This window comes from Arachis ipaensis, chromosome B3 (assembly GCF_059453495.1).
Source record: "Arachis ipaensis isolate K30076 ecotype BB chromosome B3, ASM5945349v1, whole genome shotgun sequence".
Lineage (NCBI taxonomy): Eukaryota > Viridiplantae > Streptophyta > Magnoliopsida > Fabales > Fabaceae > Arachis > Arachis ipaensis.
In genome coordinates this window covers 34,174,312-34,197,458 of record NC_142438.1, presented here as the reverse complement: position 1 = coordinate 34,197,458, position 23,147 = coordinate 34,174,312, and the positions used below count along the sequence as shown (strand labels likewise).

The 23,147-nt window shown below is 35.8% G+C and overlaps 3 protein-coding genes across 4 annotated transcripts; 1 reads left to right on the top strand and 2 right to left on the bottom strand.

Annotated features, from left to right (window-relative positions):
• Positions 1–3,525: 3,525 nt before the first annotated feature.
• LOC107630202 (mitochondrial-processing peptidase subunit alpha) lies at positions 3,526–7,954 on the bottom strand. The gene is made up of 13 exons (XM_016333274.2): positions 7,592–7,954; positions 7,220–7,471; positions 6,840–7,136; positions 6,059–6,226; positions 5,800–5,967; positions 5,611–5,691; positions 5,263–5,329; positions 4,981–5,078; positions 4,775–4,847; positions 4,602–4,672; positions 4,384–4,433; positions 3,957–4,069; positions 3,526–3,842 (listed from the first exon to the last, which is right to left on the bottom strand). The coding sequence occupies exons 1-13, from the start codon at positions 7,628–7,630 to the stop codon at positions 3,790–3,792; spliced, it is 1,530 nt and encodes a 509-aa protein (XP_016188760.1). The 5' UTR covers positions 7,631–7,954; the 3' UTR covers positions 3,526–3,789.
• An 891-nt stretch (positions 7,955–8,845) lies between these two features.
• LOC107634354 (ATP-dependent 6-phosphofructokinase 3-like) lies at positions 8,846–12,017 on the top strand. Its single transcript, XM_016337875.3, has 11 exons — positions 8,846–9,466; positions 9,548–9,594; positions 9,674–9,713; positions 9,803–9,865; positions 9,944–10,081; positions 10,156–10,437; positions 10,525–10,654; positions 10,748–11,013; positions 11,155–11,203; positions 11,295–11,449; positions 11,633–12,017. Exons 1-11 carry the CDS (start codon positions 9,365–9,367, stop codon positions 11,780–11,782), a joined length of 1,422 nt encoding a protein of 473 aa, XP_016193361.1. The 5' UTR covers positions 8,846–9,364; the 3' UTR covers positions 11,783–12,017.
• A 1,088-nt stretch (positions 12,018–13,105) lies between these two features.
• Positions 13,106–21,834, bottom strand: LOC107632887 (uncharacterized). 2 transcript variants are annotated; one of them, XM_088508060.1, is made up of 22 exons: positions 20,671–21,834; positions 20,210–20,325; positions 19,831–20,039; positions 19,282–19,401; positions 18,758–18,886; positions 18,541–18,666; positions 18,021–18,073; positions 17,810–17,909; positions 17,600–17,717; positions 17,277–17,486; positions 16,849–17,176; positions 16,644–16,737; positions 16,298–16,406; positions 15,827–16,098; positions 15,594–15,721; positions 15,228–15,462; positions 14,809–14,997; positions 14,418–14,704; positions 14,118–14,298; positions 13,780–14,022; positions 13,589–13,680; positions 13,106–13,512 (listed from the first exon to the last, which is right to left on the bottom strand). In XM_088508060.1, the coding sequence occupies exons 1-22, from the start codon at positions 21,504–21,506 to the stop codon at positions 13,365–13,367; spliced, it is 4,323 nt and encodes a 1,440-aa protein (XP_088364186.1). In that variant the 5' UTR covers positions 21,507–21,834; the 3' UTR covers positions 13,106–13,364. The 2 variants fall into 2 exon arrangements, with proteins under 2 accessions (XP_088364186.1, XP_088364187.1); XM_088508061.1 differs by having other exon boundaries at positions 17,624–17,717; positions 20,671–21,814.
• Positions 21,835–23,147: the final 1,313 nt, after the last annotated feature.

Below are 23,147 nucleotides of genomic sequence, written 5' to 3'. Positions count from 1 at the left end.
TGATTTTTATAAAAAAAAAATTAATTTTTAGTTAATTAATTTTAAATATGGTAAAAAAATTAACAGTAAAGGTAAAAATTTTAGATAGCAATTTAAAAGAAATGTTTTTTTTTTTTGCTAAAAACAACAAATGTTAACACAAAATCGATGGCTGATGAGATATAATTGAGTTAGGTTTTTGTATTTGAGAGGACGGTACATTGCAGCAGGCATTCGACATTCACATCATGTTGTTTATAACAGAGAGGAAGTGGAATAGTGGGAAATTGATGGAAAATTGCTGTGAAAATTGCACGAAATTGTCGGAGTGCTAACTGTCAGTGAGTACTCGTCGCTGGAGAAGATAGATGTCCGAAATGCGCTAGCGGCTATCGCCGATTAACAAACCCAACTTCGTCGGTCAGTTCTACTTGTCATAGTGGAATTTGAATTCTATTTCAGCAACGGCCTTCATTACCGCTGCGTCTCCAACCACCAACCGCGGCAAAATTTACCCCCTTCAGAGCTATTCATTTCCGAACAACCAACACTATCCCTAACTCTAACCATTCAACAACACAGTGTCAACCTATTTCGATAACAAATGCTCTTACAACAACTATTCAAGTAATTGATGTTGTTAGACTTAAAAATCTGTCTATTTAAAGTCCAATCCCCACAGTAACAATCGACAAATTACCGTACTTAACATGAAAAACAAACATTAATAATTTCTTTTTGGGATGTATATCAACATTATTATTTTTCTTCAGGTATGACTCTTGAATAATAATAATAATAATAATAATAATAATAATATTAATATTGATCGCAATCATCATATATTATATTAGAGGACATAAATATATAAAGAGTAGACGACCAAGAACATAGGTGGGTCCGGCATCAAGATGGAAATCTTTGGCTCCTCTTTATGGTGTGGTTAGGCTTCACGTTTATAACTACATACATTAATATTCTTTTCTTTAGAGCAGTCAATACAGAGAAAGAAAAGAGGGGCCCTAATGATGTTTTTTTTTGCAATGTTGAGAGTTGGTTATGATTGTTCCTTAGCTTTGTCGTCCTTTGCAAATTGCACCAACTAACACTCTCTGTTCGTTCATACTTCATAGAGTATGTTGACCAATGACCTAGTTATTTCATCCCTCAATTATACATATATACAAATACGTACACAAACTATTTATGCTTAATTATTATTATAATGGAAAAATAAGTAAGGATTTAATTAGTTTTATACACACTCAAATATTCTAAAATATCCTACCAAAAGGAAATTCCAGCATACTCTACCGCTTTGTTCCCGCCCGCATATACATACTTTATCTTTTAGAATATTTCTTTAGGAGTACAAATCCGATACGGTATTTATGTATGTATGCTCTGCATTTCTCCTTGGAGCTTTTAGTAATTCTTGCACTTTCACGGGGATATATTTATATATTATCCGTTCAATTGCTGGTCTGCGTAACTCTATTATATCAACACGTAATTATTCTCATAACCGATGGAGTTAGTATCACCGTCATTTTATTAATATAATGTATGTAGGAGACAAAGATGGAATCATTACGGTTCTAGTTAAATTAGTACTATACAAAGTAATTAATTAAACGGGAATTACTATAAGAGAAAACACTGCAAGCCAGCAAAGCAGGTAATAATACCACTATTGAGAACACATTCATGTCCCATAAACTTCAATTGAGGACTATTTACATTATAACGAGGAATGCTACGGGCAGCAACTTTTGTGATTTGTAGTTATCAATGATGATTTTAATAGTGTAAGATTTGTGTGAGATTTCATCCAATGATTTACTTTTCTTTACTGGTTACATGTTGGCCAAAATTTAACAAAGTTGCTGGCCCTAGACTTTTCATATTATAATAATTAATGGACAACATTCATATATATTTTAATTTCAGCATTACCTAAAGAGGCAGGAGACCAAGTAAAGCTTAAGTGATTATACATTTATACTACAATATGATTACCAAGCGCACAAGCAGACGATTGGTCAAACAAAGAAATTCTGAAAGGGAGCCTGTAGTTATTAATTATCTTTTCCATTGCTAGAAAGAAGAAACGGTAAAACTGATTTGATCCACTTAATCGATTTTGACATGAACCTATCTTTGGCGTTCCTTGCGAAGTGGAATTCTTTGGCAGGTGAAAGGCGTTGTGAAAACTATATATATGTATAAAGACTTATGCTATGAGATATGTAATTAAATTGTAAATGTAATGATTTAAGGTTCTGAGCCACGAAGAACGTGCAAACTAGTGTGATCCATATTCCAAGTTAGAAATAGTAATATGGGTAACTTGACGATGACCATCCGAGAGAATGGAAAATGGAATTGGTAAGTACGAAAGTAGGTATGACGGAGCGGATAATATGGAAAACAATGATGGTGCTGAATGATGATGCTTACTTTATTTACGGTAATTTAGATTTCTTATGTGATACTCGTCTAAATTGTTGTTTTGACTTTTGACCAAAATGGAGGCGGAACTACGGGCTCGGCTGGGGCAACATGTTAGGCAGCAAGTCTGCAGACTTTTTTTTTACTAGCTCCTTAAACATTTACCTCTCAACAATATGTGATATGATCAACCATCACGCCCTTTTTTTATAACTTCCAGTTTTAAACCGAAATCTACTCAAGAATTGTTTATTAATTTCTTTTAAGACCACTGTTCATAGAAAGATATTTATTGACATATATGAAAATTCTAGTGCTCTTTTCGTTTAAAGTTAAGAATTTAATTTTGATAGTGTAAAATAATTTTATACGTGTATTTAATGTTAAGTAAATAAAAATAATTATATTTTTATATTAATTACGTAAATAATCATCCAAAAGAATGAATGTAATTGCATGATTGAGTAAAACATTTTGTCTTGTCAGTATACTAAAATTAAACTCTAAAATTAATAATTAAAAAATTATTAGATAATTTAATCAAATATATTAAATTATATAATAATTTTTAGATATCAATTTCATACAAAAATAATTGTATGGGATTATATTAAATAATATAATTAAACATATTAAGTCTTCCAATGGTTTTTTTCACTTTCATATAAAAATGGCTCCATACAATTAATTATCATCTTTTTCAATAACTACTTTTTAAAAAAAACAAGAACATATGCTCGGACCATTTTCGAAAAAATAATAATAGACACATTTAAAATAAGAATTTAATTTTGTACTGTCAATATAAAAATTTTACACAAACAACTATGTATTATCATATTAACAAAATAACTAACTTTTAAATCTACTACTTCAAATATAATTTAAACAAATAAATCTAGTTAAATGACAGTACAAAACTAGTGCATTAGATAACATGTTATTGTATAAACATAAATAAAACATCGTATATTTAATTAAGGACCCTCAAGTGATGTTAGTAAAGATTAACGAAGAGTTACGATATAAAAAAGACAGTTAAAAGCTGCAAAAAGAAATGAAATGAAATAAAATAAATTTGTAGTGACACAATGGTTGAAAATGAATAACGGATCAATGTTGGAATGAGACTGAATCCAAAAATAATCCGGCAGTCAGTTCAGCCTAACTTCAAACAGTAAATGAAGACCCACTCAGGTCAATGATTATGAACCCCAAAAATAATGAGTTACGCAGGCATATGCTACTTGCGCATGATTACCAATTTATTGGCTTACAACAAGGACATTTAGGGTTTTAACTTAATTTTACACCTTTCATCCATACATGAGTTCTTTGATTGTATGTCACACTCACACCTCATTTTGAACGGAATTTGCTGCTCACTGATTCATAGTTTGGAACATAAATAACTGCACATCATGGAAAGGCAACATAAAATTATCACACAGCAAGACACATTAAATAAATAAATAAAATAATCAAAGGGGATTCTACAGGGTCAGGGAAAAGAAGAAGGGAAATACCATCTCCATATGATGCCATTGTAAGAGGGGAAGAAATGAGCTTTTGAGAAATTGAAGCAATATCTTTTAGCGTTACTTGGTCCACTGCTTTCAAGAAATCCTCGACAGGTTTCCTGAGAAGAGGCAACACAACTTTCAGAACCCAAGAGCAACATTCTATAGCGAACATAACACGTACACGTCATTTTAAAAATAAATAAACAAGTGTTCACTGCTAATTGCAATTTCTGGAAGTCAAACAAATATCTCCACAATGAAATCTGAATCCTTAAACTTATTCACAAATTAAATGGCTACTGTCTAAGCTACTAAACATCTAAAACCAAGAAAATAAGACGCGACAGGAGTTCAGGTAACCAAAGACAGAAATTTAATTAAAGAAGCAACAAATCAACAGGAAATTTACAATGTGATTACTAATCCATACCTTTCACCGTATGTCAGAACTTGTCTTCCTATATCTTCTGAAACAACCATCTGAAAACAAATTAAGTTTAATAATAAGCAGATAGTCATAAAAAATCATATGAACTAAAAAACTAAAGGCACAATTAACAGAAAGGACAAGAGAAAGGGAAAAAAATAAAAAGAAAATATCAGTGTATGATTTCCATGTGAAATTTCACTGGATGTAAATTTACTTACTCTTGATTCCAAGTTCATCAAAATTGCAGATTTTGTAGCCTGTTTGGCACGATCCAGCTGTATCTGGTCAACTGCATATAGAACCCAAAGAATAAGCATAAAGCTTCCCATATGAAGGTTGTAACCAAAAAGCAAAATATTAGTCATGCGAATTGAATAGCTTAACAGAATACCCTGTCCAGATGTAGCAACTGCAAGAAGCTCATTAACTGTTATATCGATGGCTTTTGATACAAAATCCGAACCCTAACACATAAGCACATATATAATCTTATGAATATTATGATACATAATTATAATGAATATTATTGTATATTGAGCAGGGAAAGGAAACTTCAATATTTCCAGAAATCATGATACAGGATGCATAGGATCTTACTGTTGTAACTTGGATACCAAATATGCCTGTGTTATTGTAAATATTGTTGAATGCTGAAATAGAATGAACTTGTGGATATTCATTCAGAACTCGGAGATCTGCATATGATAAACACAAGATGTTATGGTAAAAAGATTTTGAAAAGAACACGTTATAAATGAAGTCTTGACCAGCATAAATATTCGGCCACTGTATGTAAACCAGCAGCAGTTGTTTCATTCTCTGTTCCTGCTGAACAACTTAAGCTATGGACCCAGATGTTACTGAATAGATAGAACTTACATAGCCGTGAATACATTCCTTTACCAGGTCCGCCAGCAGAGAATGATCCACCACCTCCCAGTAGCATCTACATTCAAGTAAGATAATGGTCATTTCCAAAATCAATATGCTGGACTACAATGAAAAAAGAGCAATGCTACATGACCAACAAAAACGATCATTTGTAGTCAATACTTGACCAACACTCTACCCTAAGTAATCAATTCTAAACACTAAACCCTAAATTCTAATAGTATAAAAATAAGGTATTGGCTAAAAGTGTTGGCCTCCTAACATGTCTCATGAAAGAAACCACCAAAATGGCAACAAAGTTTAAGGAGCCAACTAAATATACATTCTTTGGCATACCTGAAGAACAGTTAAGACCATAGCATCCTTCAACTTATGCCAGCCACCAGGAAGTTCAAATGCAAGAGCAAAGTGGGTCCTCTGGCCATTCAAAATGTTAGATTTGACACACATTTCTTCACAAGTGACAAGTGTAATAATAAAAATATGAAAAGAACAAAATTATAAATATATTTTTCTGATGCATACTCCTGATTCAGTGTGGCATCTATAATCACCACCAGTATATACAGATTTGGGCTCCTCTGGACGCGGGACGTTGGGTAGGTCAGACAAAAGCGGTTCTGCAATAGATAACAATTCCTCATGCTCAACACCAGAAGCAGCAAGTACTATCCGAGGTGCCGTATAGTTTTCCTGATGTTAAATAAAAAATGGTCTGAAAATGAGATAAAGAACAGCTCAAAAAATATTTAAATGCTTTAGAAGCATCAATTTGAGAACTTACGGCAACAAATTCCTCCAGAACTGAACCATTTAGTCCGTTAAGTGCCGATTCTGAAGCTAAAAGAGGATTCGCCAAGGCACCAGAATATCCAGCAGAATGAATCGCTTCCAAAAGCAAGTCTTGAGGATTTTTGGAAGCTTCACCAACCTCGGCCTTCACTTTCAGAAGCTATATATGGCAGAGGACAAGCATAAAGCTTCTAAGTTAGAAACATCCCACCACACTCAACCTTCTTTTACACTACTGCCCTTTATTTCCAGCTAAACCCAACACAGCAGCCTTTCACTATTTATTATTGGGTTTTGCTAACTTGTACCCTAAGGACATAGGTTAAGCATATTATAAAAGGAAATGTTTTATAAAAGTTATTGCAAAAATTAATTTTTTTTTACATTTTCAATGTATTGAATACATAAAAAATATTAATAAGTTTCTATTATTATATTTTAAAAATGTACCCTTAGGGCACAACTTAGTTGAATCCTTTATTATTATTGGCATAATTCAACTTTCAAATCACACACCAGGCATTATAATCATACACAACTAAACCTAATTTCTTTCAAGACCACATCAACAAACTACATCCTATTACTGCCTCCCAAGCAAGGCTCACATTCACTGGACTATACTATCATTGAATATATCTGTTAGAAGTTCGAACTACTTTCATATAGACCACTAATTTCAGTTTCAGATAGCACCGTTCTAAACAGTGTGAATAGTATAAAAATAAAAAACACCATCAACAGAAGCATTTGAGAAGGATATGGGAACGTACCTGCTCATTGACCTCCCAGTCAAGAAAGACAGGGTTCCTGACACAATCAACAAGAAGCTCGACCATTTCGGGAACATGAGTCTTGAGAGCATCAAAGGTGTAACCCATCTGCTCCCTGGAAGCAGAGGCCTGCACAATGCCACCAATGGCCTCTACCTCACGAACCACCCGAAAGTGAGTCCTGTTTCTAGTGCTCTTGAAGGCCATTCGCTCTAGCAGATGTGTTGCCCCAAATGTTAAAGGAGTCTCATAGATTGAACCACAATCCACATACAAACCAATTGAGGCTGCAGGACTCTGAACAAGCAGCACAAAGCCCTCAGCACATTACTAGAATCTATCCTATCTATCAAAGAATGCCCAAGAGAGAACACACATACCGCGGAAGTTTCGGAGGCAAGCTTGATTCCATTTGGGAGGGTAGTGATGATGGTTTTACCGGGGGCAACGTGATCGGGCAATGGAGAGGGGAGGGTCACTCCGGGAAGGGGGAAATCCAGAGGGGGAGCAGAGCTGGATCCGCCGCCGGTGAGCCACCCAAACAAGCCACCCAACGGAGATGATTTTGTTGTGGCAACGGAGCTCGAACTTGCGAATCTAGCAGTAGCAGGTAGCCTGCTGATGGAACGCGCCTATTCTCGTAGGATTGAAATCAAAGTTAGTTAAGAAATAGTAGAAGTTAAATCAGTTCTGAGAGTAGACTAAGGATTGAACCGAATCGAATGGCAAGAGAGATGAGAGCGGTAACTAACCCTCAAGGCCCTAAGGCGTGAAGCAGCGTTCCTGTACATTGTGCCAAGACAATCGCGATCAATGAGTGAATGACTGAGGCTTCTTCTCTCTTCTGTCTTCACTCTCCTCTTTGCTTTTGGACTTTGGGCCTCTTCTCTCCTCCAACCTTGCCCTAGACCCAGCCCATTTCATTTTCATCTTCAGACTTCAATCAATCAAAAACTTTTTTTAATGATGGATTATTTATCATATTTAAATAATCTGGGAATATAATTGAGTGGAAGAAAATTATCTCACTTCACTTCAAATATGAACCACTTTTTTCCTTCTTTAAAGTTCGAATTAATTATTCTATCCTTAAGAATGTAACAATAGATATTTTCTTTGAAAACCATAAATGTAACTAAATTCTATCTTTTATCTGCCGACACTTTGTTTAATAGTAGCAAAGAAGCAGAGATATATAACATTTGAAGTAGTTGTAAGTGTTTAAAGAAAATATAAGGTTTTTCTATTGTTAAAATGTGTGCATAAATCATTATAATGTAGTTGCATAAGCACTTAGGCTGCATTTGGTTTTCAATAACAGAATAAAATATGATATTAAAAATAAAAATACAAAAATTAATATTTTATATTTTATTTGATAATAAACTGAATATAAAATAAAACAAATAATAAAAAATTTAATTTATCTTCTTTATTTTCTTCATACAAAATTTAAAAAAAAAACAATAAAAAATTTGTGTTTTGTATAGTATTTTTGTGTTTTTTATTAGAAAAAACAAAAAATATTAATTTATTATCTTAAAACATAATATTTTTATCTATATTCTATATGTGAAACACAATTTTATATTTTTATATCTTATGTCATATTAATGTAACATTTAACTGGTCTACTTTGCCTCCTTCCTACATCTTCAAGTCCATGGGAATGTTAACGTCGTTCAACACTTCAACGTCTTCTGCTGTCAATATTGAACACCCCAAATAAATACTTCTACTTAAACACTACAATAACTCTTTAGAAAAGTAGAGAAATGTTTTAAAGTTGTTGGTTATTGAAACAAACTATATATAAAAGCTGTTGGAGAGCCAGTTTTCTTCTTTAATTGTAGTCATGTAATGTAACAATATATTTTTTGGTGACGGTGTCAAGTAATAATATACAATCAGATGTTTATGTAAAAAAATTTCTCATATATCTTTTATTTATTCATTTTTTAATATTTTAATTTAATGTTTCCATTAGCAGCCGTCGCTCCTTTAATAGACTAGTCACCTCATTCCTCAAACTCCAACAATTTAGGGCGGCCATTTCTCTAGCAGCCGTTTTATTTTAGGTCATAAATAATTGAATAATTTAATCATACCTTTTTGACCCCATGAATAAATCATATTTGTGTATTATAATGATAATTTCAACCCGTAGGAAAGAAAAATAACGTTCCCATATGCATAGGGTAGTATTTATTTTTTGCTATGAAAAGCCAAAGCAGCCGTGAGTTTTTGGAACCTTGAGTTTGGGTTTGGTGGCACTCTTCTCCGACTCTGTTTCCTACTATCTTTGACTTTGACTCTGATTTTTATTTTGATTTTGATGAGTAATAATAGTAGTAATTTATTATTTTATTTTTGTTTACTATAAATGAGAGCTTCATGTGATCCACTCGTTATTCCGTTTAACCAGAAACATTAGTTTAGGTTGTGTTTATGCTTATTGCCTTATTCATTGAATCCTTCTTGAATTGTGAACAAGAGAAGACAAACCGCATTTGCGACTTTGAGGGATGGGTTCGTCAGTGAATTCGAAACCGAAGGTGATCAAGGGCCCCGCTGGCTATGTTCTTGAGGATGTTCCTCATTTCTCAGATTACATCCCTGAGCTTCCTGTACGTATATCTATGCATCATGCACAATCATTTCTCTCTTTCTTTTTCTTTTTCTCATAACAACAAATGTGTTGTTGGCAGACACATTCTAATCCTCTGCAAGACAATCCCGCTTACTCAGTTGTCAAGTAAGTTTCAGAACTTGCCCTTCTTTCTTCTTCTATCGTAATTTCATATCTTGAATTCTTCGCTTTTTTCTCTTGCCAGGCAGTATTTCGTGCACGTCGATGACAGTGTTCCTCAGAAGGTTGGAATCATTAACAATTACGCTTTCTTCAACCGCATTGATATACGGAACTATGTAACTGTAACTGCTTTTCCTTCATTTCCACACAGATAATTGCTCACAAAGATAGTCCAAGAGGGGTGCATTTTCGGCGTGCAGGACCCCGTCAAAGGGTATGTGTTTCTGTATATATCTCTGTTGAATTTGATAGAGTGGTGGTGCTTATGCATGCAGCATGTTGATGTTGTTAGGTGTATTACGAAGCAGATGAAGTTCAAGCTGCTATTGTGACATGTGGGGGTCTATGCCCTGGTCTCAACACCGTTATCAGGGAATTAGTATGCGGCTTAAACAACATGTATGGCGTCAAGAAAGTTATGGGAATCAATGTAAGTGATTATTGATTGTTATATATATTTGACGAGGATTATTGAGTAATAATTGGTCGAACTAATTAATGAAGGGAGGATACAAGGGTTTCTATGCACACAACACAATCGCACTGACTCCAAAAAGCGTGAATGACATCCACAAGCGTGGGGGAACCGTGCTTGGTTCATCAAGAGGAGGACATGACACCACTAAGATAGTTGACAGCATTCAAGATCGTGGAATCAATCAGGTCTATATCATTGGAGGAGATGGAACTCAGAGAGGTGCTAGCAGGATTTTTGAGGAGGTTAGAAGGCGTGGTCTCAAAGTTGCTGTTGTAGGAATCCCCAAAACCATAGATAATGACATCCCGGTACATATAGATTCTTTTTCTATTCCTTAATGGTCTTTTGTGTATTTCAATTCTTTTAACTAACTTGGCAAATGCTTTTCTGGATAGGTTATTGATAAGTCATTCGGGTTTGACACAGCTGTTGAGGAGGCTCAACGTGCTATAAATGCAGCACATGTTGAAGCTGAGAGCATTGAGAATGGCATAGGTGTTGTCAAGCTCATGGGAAGATACAGTGGTAATTTTCTAGAATCATCACATCAGCATACTCTTATATTTTGTTTTAATTAATGTGGTTAGCAAGCCTGATATTTTGTAATGAATGGTGCAGGGTTTATTGCAATGTATGCTACTCTTGCGAGTCGAGATGTGGATTGTTGCTTAATTCCAGAGTCACCCTTTTACCTGGAAGGGCCAGGTGGATTGCTTGAATTTGTAGAGAGGAGACTCAAAGAAAACGGCCACATGGTTGTTGTCATTGCTGAAGGGGCAGGACAGGAGCTTGTTTCCGAGAGCATGCAATCGATGGCCAAGCAAGATGCTTCCGGAAACAAGCTTCTTCAAGATGTTGGCCTATGGATATCCCACAAGATTAAGGTGTGAATTCTGATGCATGTGTTTAATATTTTCACTGCATTACCCTCTTCTCTTAGTTTAGTTCTTCAGTCCATATTTGACCCGTTTGCTTCCTTACAGCCATGTTAATGTTATAAGCATCTTGAATCTTTGATCTTGCAGGATCATTTTGCCAAACTGAAGACAATGACCATAAACCTCAAATATATAGGTTAAACACTATACATTGTGTATGATGTATGATGTATTCTGAAAGGAGCAATAGCTGAAGCAGTTGTTTTTGTTTTTTTTCTGAATAACAGATCCAACGTATATGATCCGAGCTGTTCCAAGCAATGCTTCGGATAATGTCTACTGCACCCTTCTTGCTCAAAGTGCTGTTCATGGAGCAATGGCAGGTTATACTGGCTTTACATGTGGCCTTGTGAATGGAAGACAAACTTATATACCCTTTTATGTGAGTTTCTTAACCATGCTTGTTATTTCTTGGATATATGCCAAATAGATAGGAAGTTGGAACCATAAATTCAAACCGAATATAGTTTCCATTCTAAAATCAAGTGATGATAACTGATTACATGATAAAATATAAACAAAAGTTTTGCCTGTAAGTTCTGATGGTAATAACTTTGTTTTGCAGAGAATCATTGAGGGACAGAACAAAGTAATAATAACTGATAGAATGTGGGCAAGACTTTTATCTTCAACAAACCAGCCTAGTTTTATAATACATAAGCCTGATATTGCTGAAGAGAATAAGGAAGAACAACCATCGGAATCGGCCAAATAACGCTTTGGTTAAGGAAGAAAAGTTAGGTGTATTTACATTGCTGTGTACTTTTAGAAGCTATTATCCTGGGTTTACCTTAATCATCATTCATGCCTTGTAAGTAGTACATAAGATTAAGATCAGATGGCTGTGACCATGAGAAGATATTCTTTGTTATGTTTTTGTCCTGTTTCTTTGGAATTTTCTTTATTCTGTAAATGGATCTCTGTTTTTATTGGCAACAACTCTATTTGAATATGTAGTGTACTGAAAGGTAACTCAACCATTTGATAGGTTTGGAAAACAATTTAAATAGACGTAAAAATAAAGATGAATTCTACCTAACTCTCTGTTAAATAAGATGTAAATTATCTTCTATGACATAATATATTTTAATTGAATGTTTACTTTTAACTTGAGTTAATTTAATCTAATGAGAATTAACATCTTAACTAAAATAAGATCATTTTATAATTAAATAGTTTTTTAAAATGAATAATTATATAATTTTTTTAAATATTAAAATCTAAATTTATTTATTTTTTACCAAATCATTGTGACGCTCTCGAAAGGGTACAGAGTGGAGGAGTGGGAGTGGGAAGTAAGGGAGTTCTTGACAATGGCGTACGGAGATTGCATTGAAGGATTGTACATGCAGGAGGTGTAGCACCCAAACCATCAATCCCTCTTCGCTCGAATTGTATTTCGAAGGGCATCCACCATTAACGTCATGCTCAGGGGTGCAACCAAGGTTAAGTTCAGCATCAATGACAAAGATGTATGGGCCAAAAAGTTTGTGCCAAAAAATTCTGCTTTTAGTTTGAATATCAGAATATCAAAGGAGCGATGACGAAGAAGGAATGGGAGAGGAGCGACAGTTATTAGAGAGAGTTAGGACATATTTTCTAGAAGATTGATTTGGTAAAAAAAACTAGGATTCAATTTTTAATATTTTATCAAATTATACATTCACCCCTTTTAAATAATTTTTTAATTATAGAATGACCTAACTATAATTAAGATAGTATTCAATCATAAAAATATAATAATTTACATCACAGAAGATAATTTACATATCACTTCAGAAAATATATGATAAAATTTACCAAAAATAAATACTAAAGGATATTACTATAGAATGTAAGTGTGCTGGGGAAAATATTCCCTTAGCTCTATTATATATTATACAGCTAATGCATTGGATAGTAGTGTTACATGTTTCTTTATACAATTATTATATTTATAAACAATAATTAAGAAATTTCAAAACGGTAATTAACGTGAATCACACGGAGTAACTAATCGTATACAACCAAAAGTTACCAATATCGGGCACAATCCCTGTTAGTAAATAATTAATTCAATCGTGTTATTGATGATTGATTGTGAATTTGTGATTTCAGCTCATCTACCCATGTTATTGCTGGACACGTGACTCTAGTAATAATCAGAACAAACTATAATAACACGGATGTGTATGACGATGTCCTTTGATGAACCTTCCCTTTCCCTTTCCTATGACAATACAATTTACACAATGCCACAAAATACGGCAGCTGCCACCTACACTAAAAAAAATATACAGAAACCAAAGTTAAAACATCTAAGAATTCCAGAAGACGTCAGGATCACTGCTATACAATGAGGGATCCTGTATTTCCTGGTTAGCAACGTGGCAATCAATAAGGCGTGCTTGAATTATTTTGCATAGTGTTAGACCGGATGGCAGCATCCACCATTCACTTTCATCCCTACAAAACAAGCACCACATGTGAAACTGTGACTTCAAATTCATCTCTAGAATCAAATTTTGTAACAGCTACTTACAAACTAAAATTCCAGGATTGAATGTTGTTGGAGAGCTTGTTATTTGAATGTGCTACTATATAATGAATAAATCCACCAAAGAAAGCCACTGCCTGTTTCAAGAAATCCATTTTACACGAGGTTTAAAACAAGTGTAGGAGCTTAAAAAATATTGCTACATTAAAAAAATAAATGAGTTCAGAACTTCTTACAACATTGACCAAGGAGGTAAGATTCCATAAAGCATACAGACGAGCAAGCCCAGCTGATTTCCTTGGTCCTTGGCTAAACAAAGCACTAATTCCAGATGGAAACGAAAATAGTACCCCAAAAGGAAGAACAAATAGCACTAAAAAGAAGTTCAGTAGGGACAATGAATACATCTGAAGCAAAGTAAGCAACACTAGGATGAAATCTCCCAGGAGTAGTATAGAGATAACCAGACCAACAAGATCCTGCAATTATAAAAAAGTCAGAAAAGCGTGTGCAAGAACACTAACCAGACTTTTCTCAGATGTAATGAAGTTAACTACGGAAAATATTTTAATACCTGATGACCAACAGGTTTTGTATTGTAAATAATAAAAGCAAAAGGATAATATATTGTTCTCCTCTCTTTAAGTGTTCTCAGGTTCTTGGCATTTAATATCCCACCAGATATCTTTCTAGGAATCAATGGGTGTTCATAGCCTGTCATGTAATGCACTGGATTTCTAGAACCTCTAAGGAAACTGCACATCAAAAGCATCAGAAGTTATTAATCACAGACTTCTTTCTTTTTTTTTTTTTTTTTGGATAAAAATTCTCATACTCATTAATAGTCAGCAAAAGAACTAAAAATTTGGCATACTGTGGCTGCTTTTCATTTATTGAATCTTCGTAACCTTCCCACGATGAAGAGATGCTTTCATTCCCAGTTGCATGTACCACAAGTCCAAATTGGCAATATCCAGAGGCTGTGGGCTGAAACCAGGCAAGATCAACACGGACACCATATCTAGCCAATGTGGGGTTTGCATATACATCAAGCCAGCTAATAACAGGGCCAAAAGTTATCCTTAGATGTCCATGGCGAACCAAGCGTAGTTGGGCATTAAGACCAGCCACTAACCGATACCATATAGTTGATGGAACAGACTAGAAAGCACAAAAATATAATAATGATTAATGAACCAACAAAATAAACAACTAAGAGTATTTGTTAACATTTCACCTAGAGTTAAAATTTAAGCTATGCAAACCTGACTCATGATGCTAGTAAGAATATTATCACTGTGAAGAGAGAAAGGACTCATGTAACTTCCATCTCCCCCAAAAACTATAGACATAGGAAATCTTTGATGAAGGCGAGGCAGCAAATCAGGTCTTTTCTCATCCCCGCCAAGAAAGAAGTCCAGATATGCCAGCATCAGATCAGATGTTGCACCTACCTGTAACATGATAGATGGTGTAACTATACTAGTGTATGATACAAAAAATGGTTCTAACAAATAATCCTTTCGTTTGATCAGGAGAGAAACTAAGGAAAATAGGACAACAGAAACACGTTCCATGATATATTTTTTATGAGTGGGGAGGCAAAAACAGGAAAGGATAATTGAAGTAACAAATGGTTTCAGTAGTAATTTAGCAAACACTGAGGAAAGTAAATCTGGAGAACCTTCAGCCCCTCATAGAGTGCTCGTGACCGGCAAGAACGCAAACAAGCATGATCATACTCTGATCGAACATATTCTCTAAGTTGCTGCAATTTCGCTCTTCGACACCTTTGCAGCCATGACCAAGCAAGAGGATATGCGACGATGCAGAGGATACTGTATATAGACCCTTCCCACCAGTGATAAGTAGCTAAACTATTAATCTCATCCACAAATCTATTAAAGGCATCTTCGTATCTGCAATATAAGTTGTATACTAAATAGTTTCAAGATCCATCACAATATGAACTAAAATAACTTAGTGTGCAGAATATATATTGTTGACAATATCCAAAGATCCACTATATGTCATAAAAAGAGAGGCATACACAATATCTTTTACTTGTTCAGGGGGACAATGAGATAGATGCCAAGGTTCACTGAATGTATTTGGGGCCTGGAAATACAACCTGTGCACATGACTCTGAGATTCCTCACATCTACTTGTTTCAATAATCTGAAAGGTCACAGGAATTTAAGTTAAAATAGACTACAATGATGAATATAGTTCCAAAGGTGGTGACCATTCATGAAATTGACAAGGAAGAGCTAGGCCATGGACCTCATTCAGTGACTCCAGAAAAGGGAAAGAGTGGTTCAATCGAGTATCATTCCGAGAAGACGCATGGGGTGGTAAATCATCCCCCGCAATGTATTTCGTTCGTGCAACACTGAGAACTAGGGCAAGCACTATGAGGACACCCAAGAGAAGAAGACCAAAAAGCCACGGCCCACCAAAAGTGTAAACCAACTCTTCAAATGTGGTATAGCAGTTTGGCATGTGATACCTATCAGATATGCATCTGTACGGACAAGGATTCTCTACCACACCACCTATTTAAAGTAAATGGGAATTAGGAATCTGATCAATTTAAAATTATGTGATAAAATATTAAAAGAGGGTTACACTTGCACTGCACAGAGGTTTGACTGAGAGTATCAAACAGTTAAGGAAATGTTTCAAGTAGAAGTGCACACATTAATAGGCTTTAACTCTGTTTCAAGTATGACACATTTTAGTTATGGAAAATACCTCGAACAGGAATATATATGGCACGATGTGGAAGCTCATCAGGCGGACAATCACGACACAGAGCTCTATCAGACCCAGTGTCATTTTTAAAAGTACCGACAGGGCATTCCTGCAACGCGTAGTTAAAATTGAAGTGACTTATTTAAGGAAACTGACTAGTTTATCTTCAAATTCCAAAATCATCTCACCTATACACACATGAACAAACCAGCCCAGATACTATGTGGGTGACAGAAAAAAGGATCACAAAATAAAGTTGATGATGCCAGGGCAACTAGTTTTTCTAAATTTCATTCCAATTATAAAAATGTTGAATGAAAATAGTAAAGGAAGATTGCTGACATACCTCACAGAAGATGCCATAAAGCCCTCTGGGGCAAGCTTTTCCACTTATAGATCCATTTTTCCCACGAAGACCCTGCCCGCCACCAAGTCCTCCTCTGAAATTAGAAATGAAAACTAAATAAAAGATCTTGGAAGAAGAAGAAGAAGAAGAAGAAGAAGAAGAAGAAGAAGAAGCCCATATAAGCATACTTTGCTTGTGCACCAACCTAGTAAGAATGCTTCCATTTACACTTGCTATAGGGATATATTCATCTCCAACTAGAATATTAGACCAATGAAAGTGAATCCTTCCACCACCCCCACCCCCACCCCCACCAGGACTACCTTGTCCTCCAGCAGTTGAGATTATGGAAGAATTACCAAGTGATATCGTCTGAACAAACAACAGAACAGTTCCACCAGAGCCACCGCCAGGACCAATGCTTGAAGTAATTTTACCATCCTGCCCTGTATCTCCTCCAAAGCTTTCTCCATCAGCTTTAAGTGAACCTTTCACGACCAAACTTGATAATGAGTGCTCCAATGAACCCATCACTGCCAAAATCAAGATAATAATTATAAACCAGCTTTCACTTGAGATTATTGAGTAACAGCATTATGTTTAGACACAACCAAACTTTAATTCAGATCTTACCTACAATTCCACCTCCTTTTGTTGCACCAGCTAGGCTATCATTTCCACTGCCACTGCCGAGTTCACATGGCAAATCAGCATCACCATAAGTCGAACCACCCTCAACGAAATTACCATTGTAATATCCATCCCCACCATAGCCTCCATGTCCACCACCCCCACCAATTCCATTTTCAAAATACCTTCCTCTACCCAACCCACCAGTACAGCCTGCAAAAAACTCCAAATAACAATTCAGTACAGTAACAATAAACCATTTAAAACCATATAAAAACAATGTATGAGATCTGTTATGGACATGGATCTAGAGTAAAAAACACTACCAAGCCCAGAGACATTGATCACACCAGAATTTTGGACATACACATTTCGAATCCAATGAAAATGCACAACGGAGCCAGTTATGGTGCCTTCGACATTCACATCCTCAACCCGACATATCTGCAATAGCAACCCAAGATATTTACTATCCTTGATACAGAGATAATCTAACCTTTATAGTGATTTTGTTTTTGACTTGAGTAATAAACAACCTGAAGGGTGAAAGCCAATGAAGAATTCACATTACAATCTTCAGGTGGATGGAGCAATTCCACAGGGCAATTCTCAAGTTCACAGTAGAGTTTTGGTGTCCTACCATTTCCAAAAGAAAAAAAAAAAAAGAAGGAAAATAATACATTAAACGAAAGGGAGAATTGCATGCTAATTGCTAAAGCTTTCTTACTATACATCCAATAAACTCACATATCATCACCAGCAGCCTCCAAAGGACCTCTTAGAACAGATCCAGACTCAACCTTTAAATATCAAAGATGAGAGTTATTATTACTAAGACAAGAAGACAAGTAAATATAAATGGAACAAGAAGGAAAAATGTAAGTTAACTAGCTTCGGAAACTATTGCTATTGTCTCTGCCTACAAAGTCAAACTTCTTTGCTCATAACATGCTAACCCTCAGATGTTGCTTAAAAAAATACATAATTGTTTGGCTGCCAACCCGAATTTGCAGTACCAAATTTGAGTAGAAAAATATCCCACCCATCAATCCCCCAAGTTTTTCTTCCCTTTTTTTTTATGTTCAATCCACCAAATTTGTAGCTCAAATTTTCTTGATACCAACAAAACAGATGATTGCCCCAACAAAATAAAACTTCCATCAAAGTGAGCATGCACATGATTGCTCCAAGATACAAAACAGATGTGCCTAAACATAATGTCAACATAGAGAAAGCCTATGAACTTAAATGTATCACTTTGACTTACATTGATAGTATAAAACAATGACAAAATCAGACGTTGAGCTTCAATCAGATTTCCAGGTCCAGATAAGTTCAAAAAACCTTGTCCATGAATTCCCAAATTTGCATTAGAATGAATAATTGATGAATCCTGCTCACCACCACATAGGGAAGAATGTCATAAGAAAAAAAATACATATTAAGCTTCTGATGGAAATGAGAAAAATACAAAGGATACCAACCTTGAGAACTACTAAGTTGGTAGCTTCAAGTAAAGTTGTTGAAACAAATGGTTCACCATTAACATCTATAAGCATCTTGGAATTCAACATCAGGTGAATCTTGACAGACATACGAAGCGCCCCAAATACCTAATCAATAGAGCAAAAACAACAAAAATAGACAGGAACACATTATTCATCATTAACCATCCAATACAAATGTCATGCGATAGAATAATGTCCAGTTGTAGATCAATAAGAACAACTGGCTCCCTCAAACTTTTATATTATTTAAGTCAGTAGGATATGGATTCTGAATTTGGATCAGCGCAAGATATATAAACCAAATATTGACTCTAGTCTAGCTAATTTTTCACAATCTATCTATTTTTAAAAAAGGTTTATATAAAACACTAAAAAATATTAATAAATACTTCAAAAAAGAGAAACAATTATTATAACATGGGGCTTTGAAAGAGCACGTAATGTCCAAAAGTGAAAAAAGTACTACTCTAAGAAAAAAGAAGCTGTCCAAATCCGCTTGCCTTGATTGTGGAGTCACTCATTAGAAGCTCTTCTGCCATTAACTCAACCTCTGATGAACCATAATGAGCAAGCCCAACACTTAAAACAGAGCCAAAAGTCAAACGAACTAGCCCACTGACCTGTAAGTTCATGAAAATACGTAGTATTTAATCAATTCTTTAAATCTCAACTGCGATGATATGAAGATAGCACTAAAAATAACAGAATATTGATCCCTCCATCAATTGATCCTAATAGACAATAATAGGTAACTATATCACATTTGCCTTGTCTATTGTCAACCGATTCCTAGTTTTTCTTCAACTTCATTTTTCCCAGAAGAGACGTTATACCAACAAATGGCCAAACGTAGATCCTCCAAGTTTAGCCTGAATGTCCATTAGTAACTCTTATTGGCATCTGAATATTTAATTATTTATGAAGGATTTTATTTTTGTACTGCTTAAATTACTCTTATCAACCGTTCACCTCTTCAAAACATCCCCCCTTTTTCAAAAATTAATATAATATGTCATTTCAATGGGAAACAGGCTCAGTATTTCAATCACCTGAACACGGCTCCAATATAACGGAAACAATGCCTTGGCTTTATTCTGGATATAAACATTTGTCCAAAGAGGCACCTTAGGAAACTCCAACAGAAGCGTATCAGTTTGTGTAGATAAGTTATAATTACAAATTGTGAGTGTCCTAGGAACAGCATCATAATATGTCCCAGCAGCACCTGCGTTGCCAGAACATCCCAGACTAACTCCTCCTGCAAAAAACAAAAGAAAAGCATATTATATCATGCCAGTAGCATTTCTTAGCATTAATAAACTTTCACTTATCAGAATGCAGAATAAAATTGTTCTTGAAAATTATAATCAACACAAGGCAGGGGTCAATAAAATTGCATATTTAAAAACAGCAGTCACTGTATCACACCATGAATGAAGAATTTCGTATTGTCGTGTCTGCTGAAGACATTGATTGAAACTCGTCCACCTCCACCTCCGGCAAACCCACCACCTCCTGTAGCACTGATAGTGCCAGTTCCGGTCCTGCGTTTTGAGAGGACATGATTAGTTGCAAACTATTTCATTAGCCCCGGCAATCTGAAATTACACAGGGAAATAGAGAAGAGTTGAAGCCCATGAAGGGAAGCATTGCTTGTTTAACATTTGCATGTTAAAGAGTACCTCATTGTAAACACTTTCAGCAAAAACTAATAACGATGAGAACAGAAAAATTGCAAGACCATTGCCAACCGATCAGATATACACACACTCACTAGTCACTACGTATAACATAATAAACCCGAATAGGAAGAAAAAACTGATGTAATGCTCAACTTTAAAAATGTACTGTTGCATTAAAGGAAGAGAGAGGGAAAGGGGCCACATTACATTCTCTGAGCTTTAATATAAATGCTACCACCAGAACCTCCACCACCCTTGATCCCACCGTCACCTCCATTTGCCAAAAGATCCGCAGAGACTTCAATGGAATCAAGTACCTCAAAGCTGATTCTGCCACCTCCTTCCCCACCATAATCTTCATCTTTACTTGTGGTCCCCCCTTTGCTCCCATAACTCCACGGCTTGTCCAGTGAGGACCAGGAGTACGCATCCCCACCCCAGATATCATCGGGAAGCTTGGTGTTGTCGGAGACACAGCTGGCACCTCTGCCGCCGTAACCCCCGCCGGCGCCCTGAGTCCCCGACGGCGTGCCACTGGTCTGAGAAGGCGGCATACCGGCCATACCGGTCACGTTTATGACAGAGCCAGCGAGCAAGCTGGCATTCTGGGAAACCACAGAGACAGTTCCAGCAACGATGGATGCACCGTTCTGCAAGGTGAACCCCTTACTGATGTTGATCAAAATCACGCAACCCAAAATCGGGCAACTCAAGCTCGCACCTTGAAGCACGTTGAGGCTCCCATTTCCTTCTATGTACACATCCCTATCGAAAACCAAACTGGAATTGAGGTCGCAGGAGGTTCTCAAAGAACCAGTTCCCCTGAGATCGTCTTCGCAGGTGAGGGAGGGCGGGTGCGGCAGCGGCGGAGGCTGAGGCGGCGCCGGGGGAGTGTAATCCCCGTGGAGCCAGTCAAAATCCCAATCAATAATGGAGAAATCATGGTCTAAAGAAGAAGATGATGAAGCAAAATCAAGAAAGGGAAAAAACAAGGTAAAGTATAGTATGAAAAGCAGCGTGTGATTGTGATGAGCGCGAGCCATTAAAAAGGAGCCGAACTCATCACAGATATAGTGATTTTATGAGACAACTGAAGTGGCTAGGGTTTCTGTGGAATTGGTTTCGTGGAATATCATGCAGCACAGGGAAGGTAGAAATTTTGGTGAATTCAATTGAGGAATCAGAAAAAAACTTAGCGCAGAAGAAAGAAAGAAAGTAGAAAGGAAATGGTGTATGTGTATGATGAGTACGAGTGTAAGGTGTCTAATTGGTATGTGGGACGGAGGATTAAAGGAAAGTAAAGGCAGTTGAAGCAGAAAAGCGAAAGAGCAGTGAGTGAGAGACTTGGCACAGAAAGAAAGAAAGACAAATGAAGAAAGGAAGAAACCGAAGAGGACTCTTTCCCACTGAATAGGTGTCTACACGGTGGGGCACCACCTAGGCTTCCCACGTGTACCCTTCCTTCTTCTTTCTTACGTCAGGGCCTGCTGACTCACATCTCTCACGCAAGCCGGCCCACTTTTGGCCCAGATAAGTGATTAACTAATTACGGGCTTTTCTCCGCCCACAGAATATCGCGTTCCCAATATTTGCAACCCATCATGAGTCATGACTCATGAGTACGATAAAAAATGAAGGGAAAATAATAGACTAAGTTCATTTAATTTTATACTCTTTCTTGAAAATGACAGCCTTTTATTGGATTTTTATTTTATGGCAGAGGATAATTAAAAAAGGGAAACAGTGAGATATTAAATTAATTATTATGAATCGACGTGTAGTTAATATTATGGATCATTGACATTTGGTTTGTAAAAATTTTTACTTTTAACAAGTAGATTTTAAAAATTAATTTTTTAAAAATGGTAGCATTTATGTTTAATAAGTTAAATTAAAAATAATTTTTAATAAATACAAGTAATAATAGGCTAATATTTTTTTATATGAGTTTGATACATGAGATATGTTCAGTTATGGAGTATTAGTGGGATTTATACTGTTGTGATGGCGTTTAATTTTTTATTTTAGTGAGAAAAAATCGGAACGTCTAATTTTATTGCAGAGAAAGAGTGACACAAATCGGATGGTTCGATTTGTGCAAAGCAGAACGTTGAAGATACTGAAATTGGACCAGCGATTTCAGGACAGAAAAAATATGTTGGAACTAATCGGACGATCCGATTAGTGTTATGAAAAAATTTGAAATGCGAGGACGCGGTCGGACCGTCCGATTTGCTTGTTGCTGTATACATAAAGATTACTTTGAGAACTCCCCACTAGTTCTACTATCTCTTCGTCTAGTTCAAAAAACCAGGAAGTAATGTTGCTCCTCTTCTCTGGTTCTCCTTCTTCTTCATTCTTCCAAAAAAATAATAGTGTGATTGAGAGTGCTTAGTATATCACTATTATCATAGATGATAGAGTTATTTTGAAAATATATTATTTTGGACAGATTTTATTATAAACGTATGAAGGAGTTCAATTTGTATGTGAAAATCCGTTAGATGTTGTTATTCCATACACATTATCGTTTGAGGAATTAAAAGGTGTGATTTGTGAGAAGATAGATCCTCATATATCTAGGAGAGTATCGTGTATTTTGTACATGTATCCTTTATCCGTATTTTGGGGGTTCGTTCAATTTCAAACCAAATACGTGACGGATGAAGCGAGCATGCATGAAA

Coding starts and splice junctions, on each gene's coding strand:
- LOC107630202 (XM_016333274.2), bottom strand. CDS start 7,630: ATGTACAGGAACGCTGCTTCACGCCTTAGGGCCTTGAGG. Junction 5,968..6,058: donor TTCTGGAGGAATTTGTTGCC/GTAAGTTCTCAA, acceptor ATTTAACATCAG/GAAAACTATACGGCACCTCG. Junction 5,330..5,610: donor TGGTCTTAACTGTTCTTCAG/GTATGCCAAAGA, acceptor ACTTGAATGTAG/ATGCTACTGGGAGGTGGTGG.
- LOC107634354 (XM_016337875.3), top strand. CDS start 9,365: ATGGGTTCGTCAGTGAATTCGAAACCGAAGGTGATCAAGGGCCCCGCT. Junction 9,595..9,673: donor CCCGCTTACTCAGTTGTCAA/GTAAGTTTCAGA, acceptor TTCTCTTGCCAG/GCAGTATTTCGTGCACGTCG. Junction 11,450..11,632: donor AAACTTATATACCCTTTTAT/GTGAGTTTCTTA, acceptor TTTGTTTTGCAG/AGAATCATTGAGGGACAGAA.
- LOC107632887 (XM_088508060.1), bottom strand. CDS start 21,506: ATGGCTCGCGCTCATCACAATCACACGCTGCTTTTCATACTATACTTT. Junction 19,402..19,830: donor TATATTGGAGCCGTGTTCAG/GTGATTGAAATA, acceptor ATGAACTTACAG/GTCAGTGGGCTAGTTCGTTT. Junction 16,407..16,643: donor TTTATGGCATCTTCTGTGAG/GTATGTCAGCAA, acceptor TACGCGTTGCAG/GAATGCCCTGTCGGTACTTT.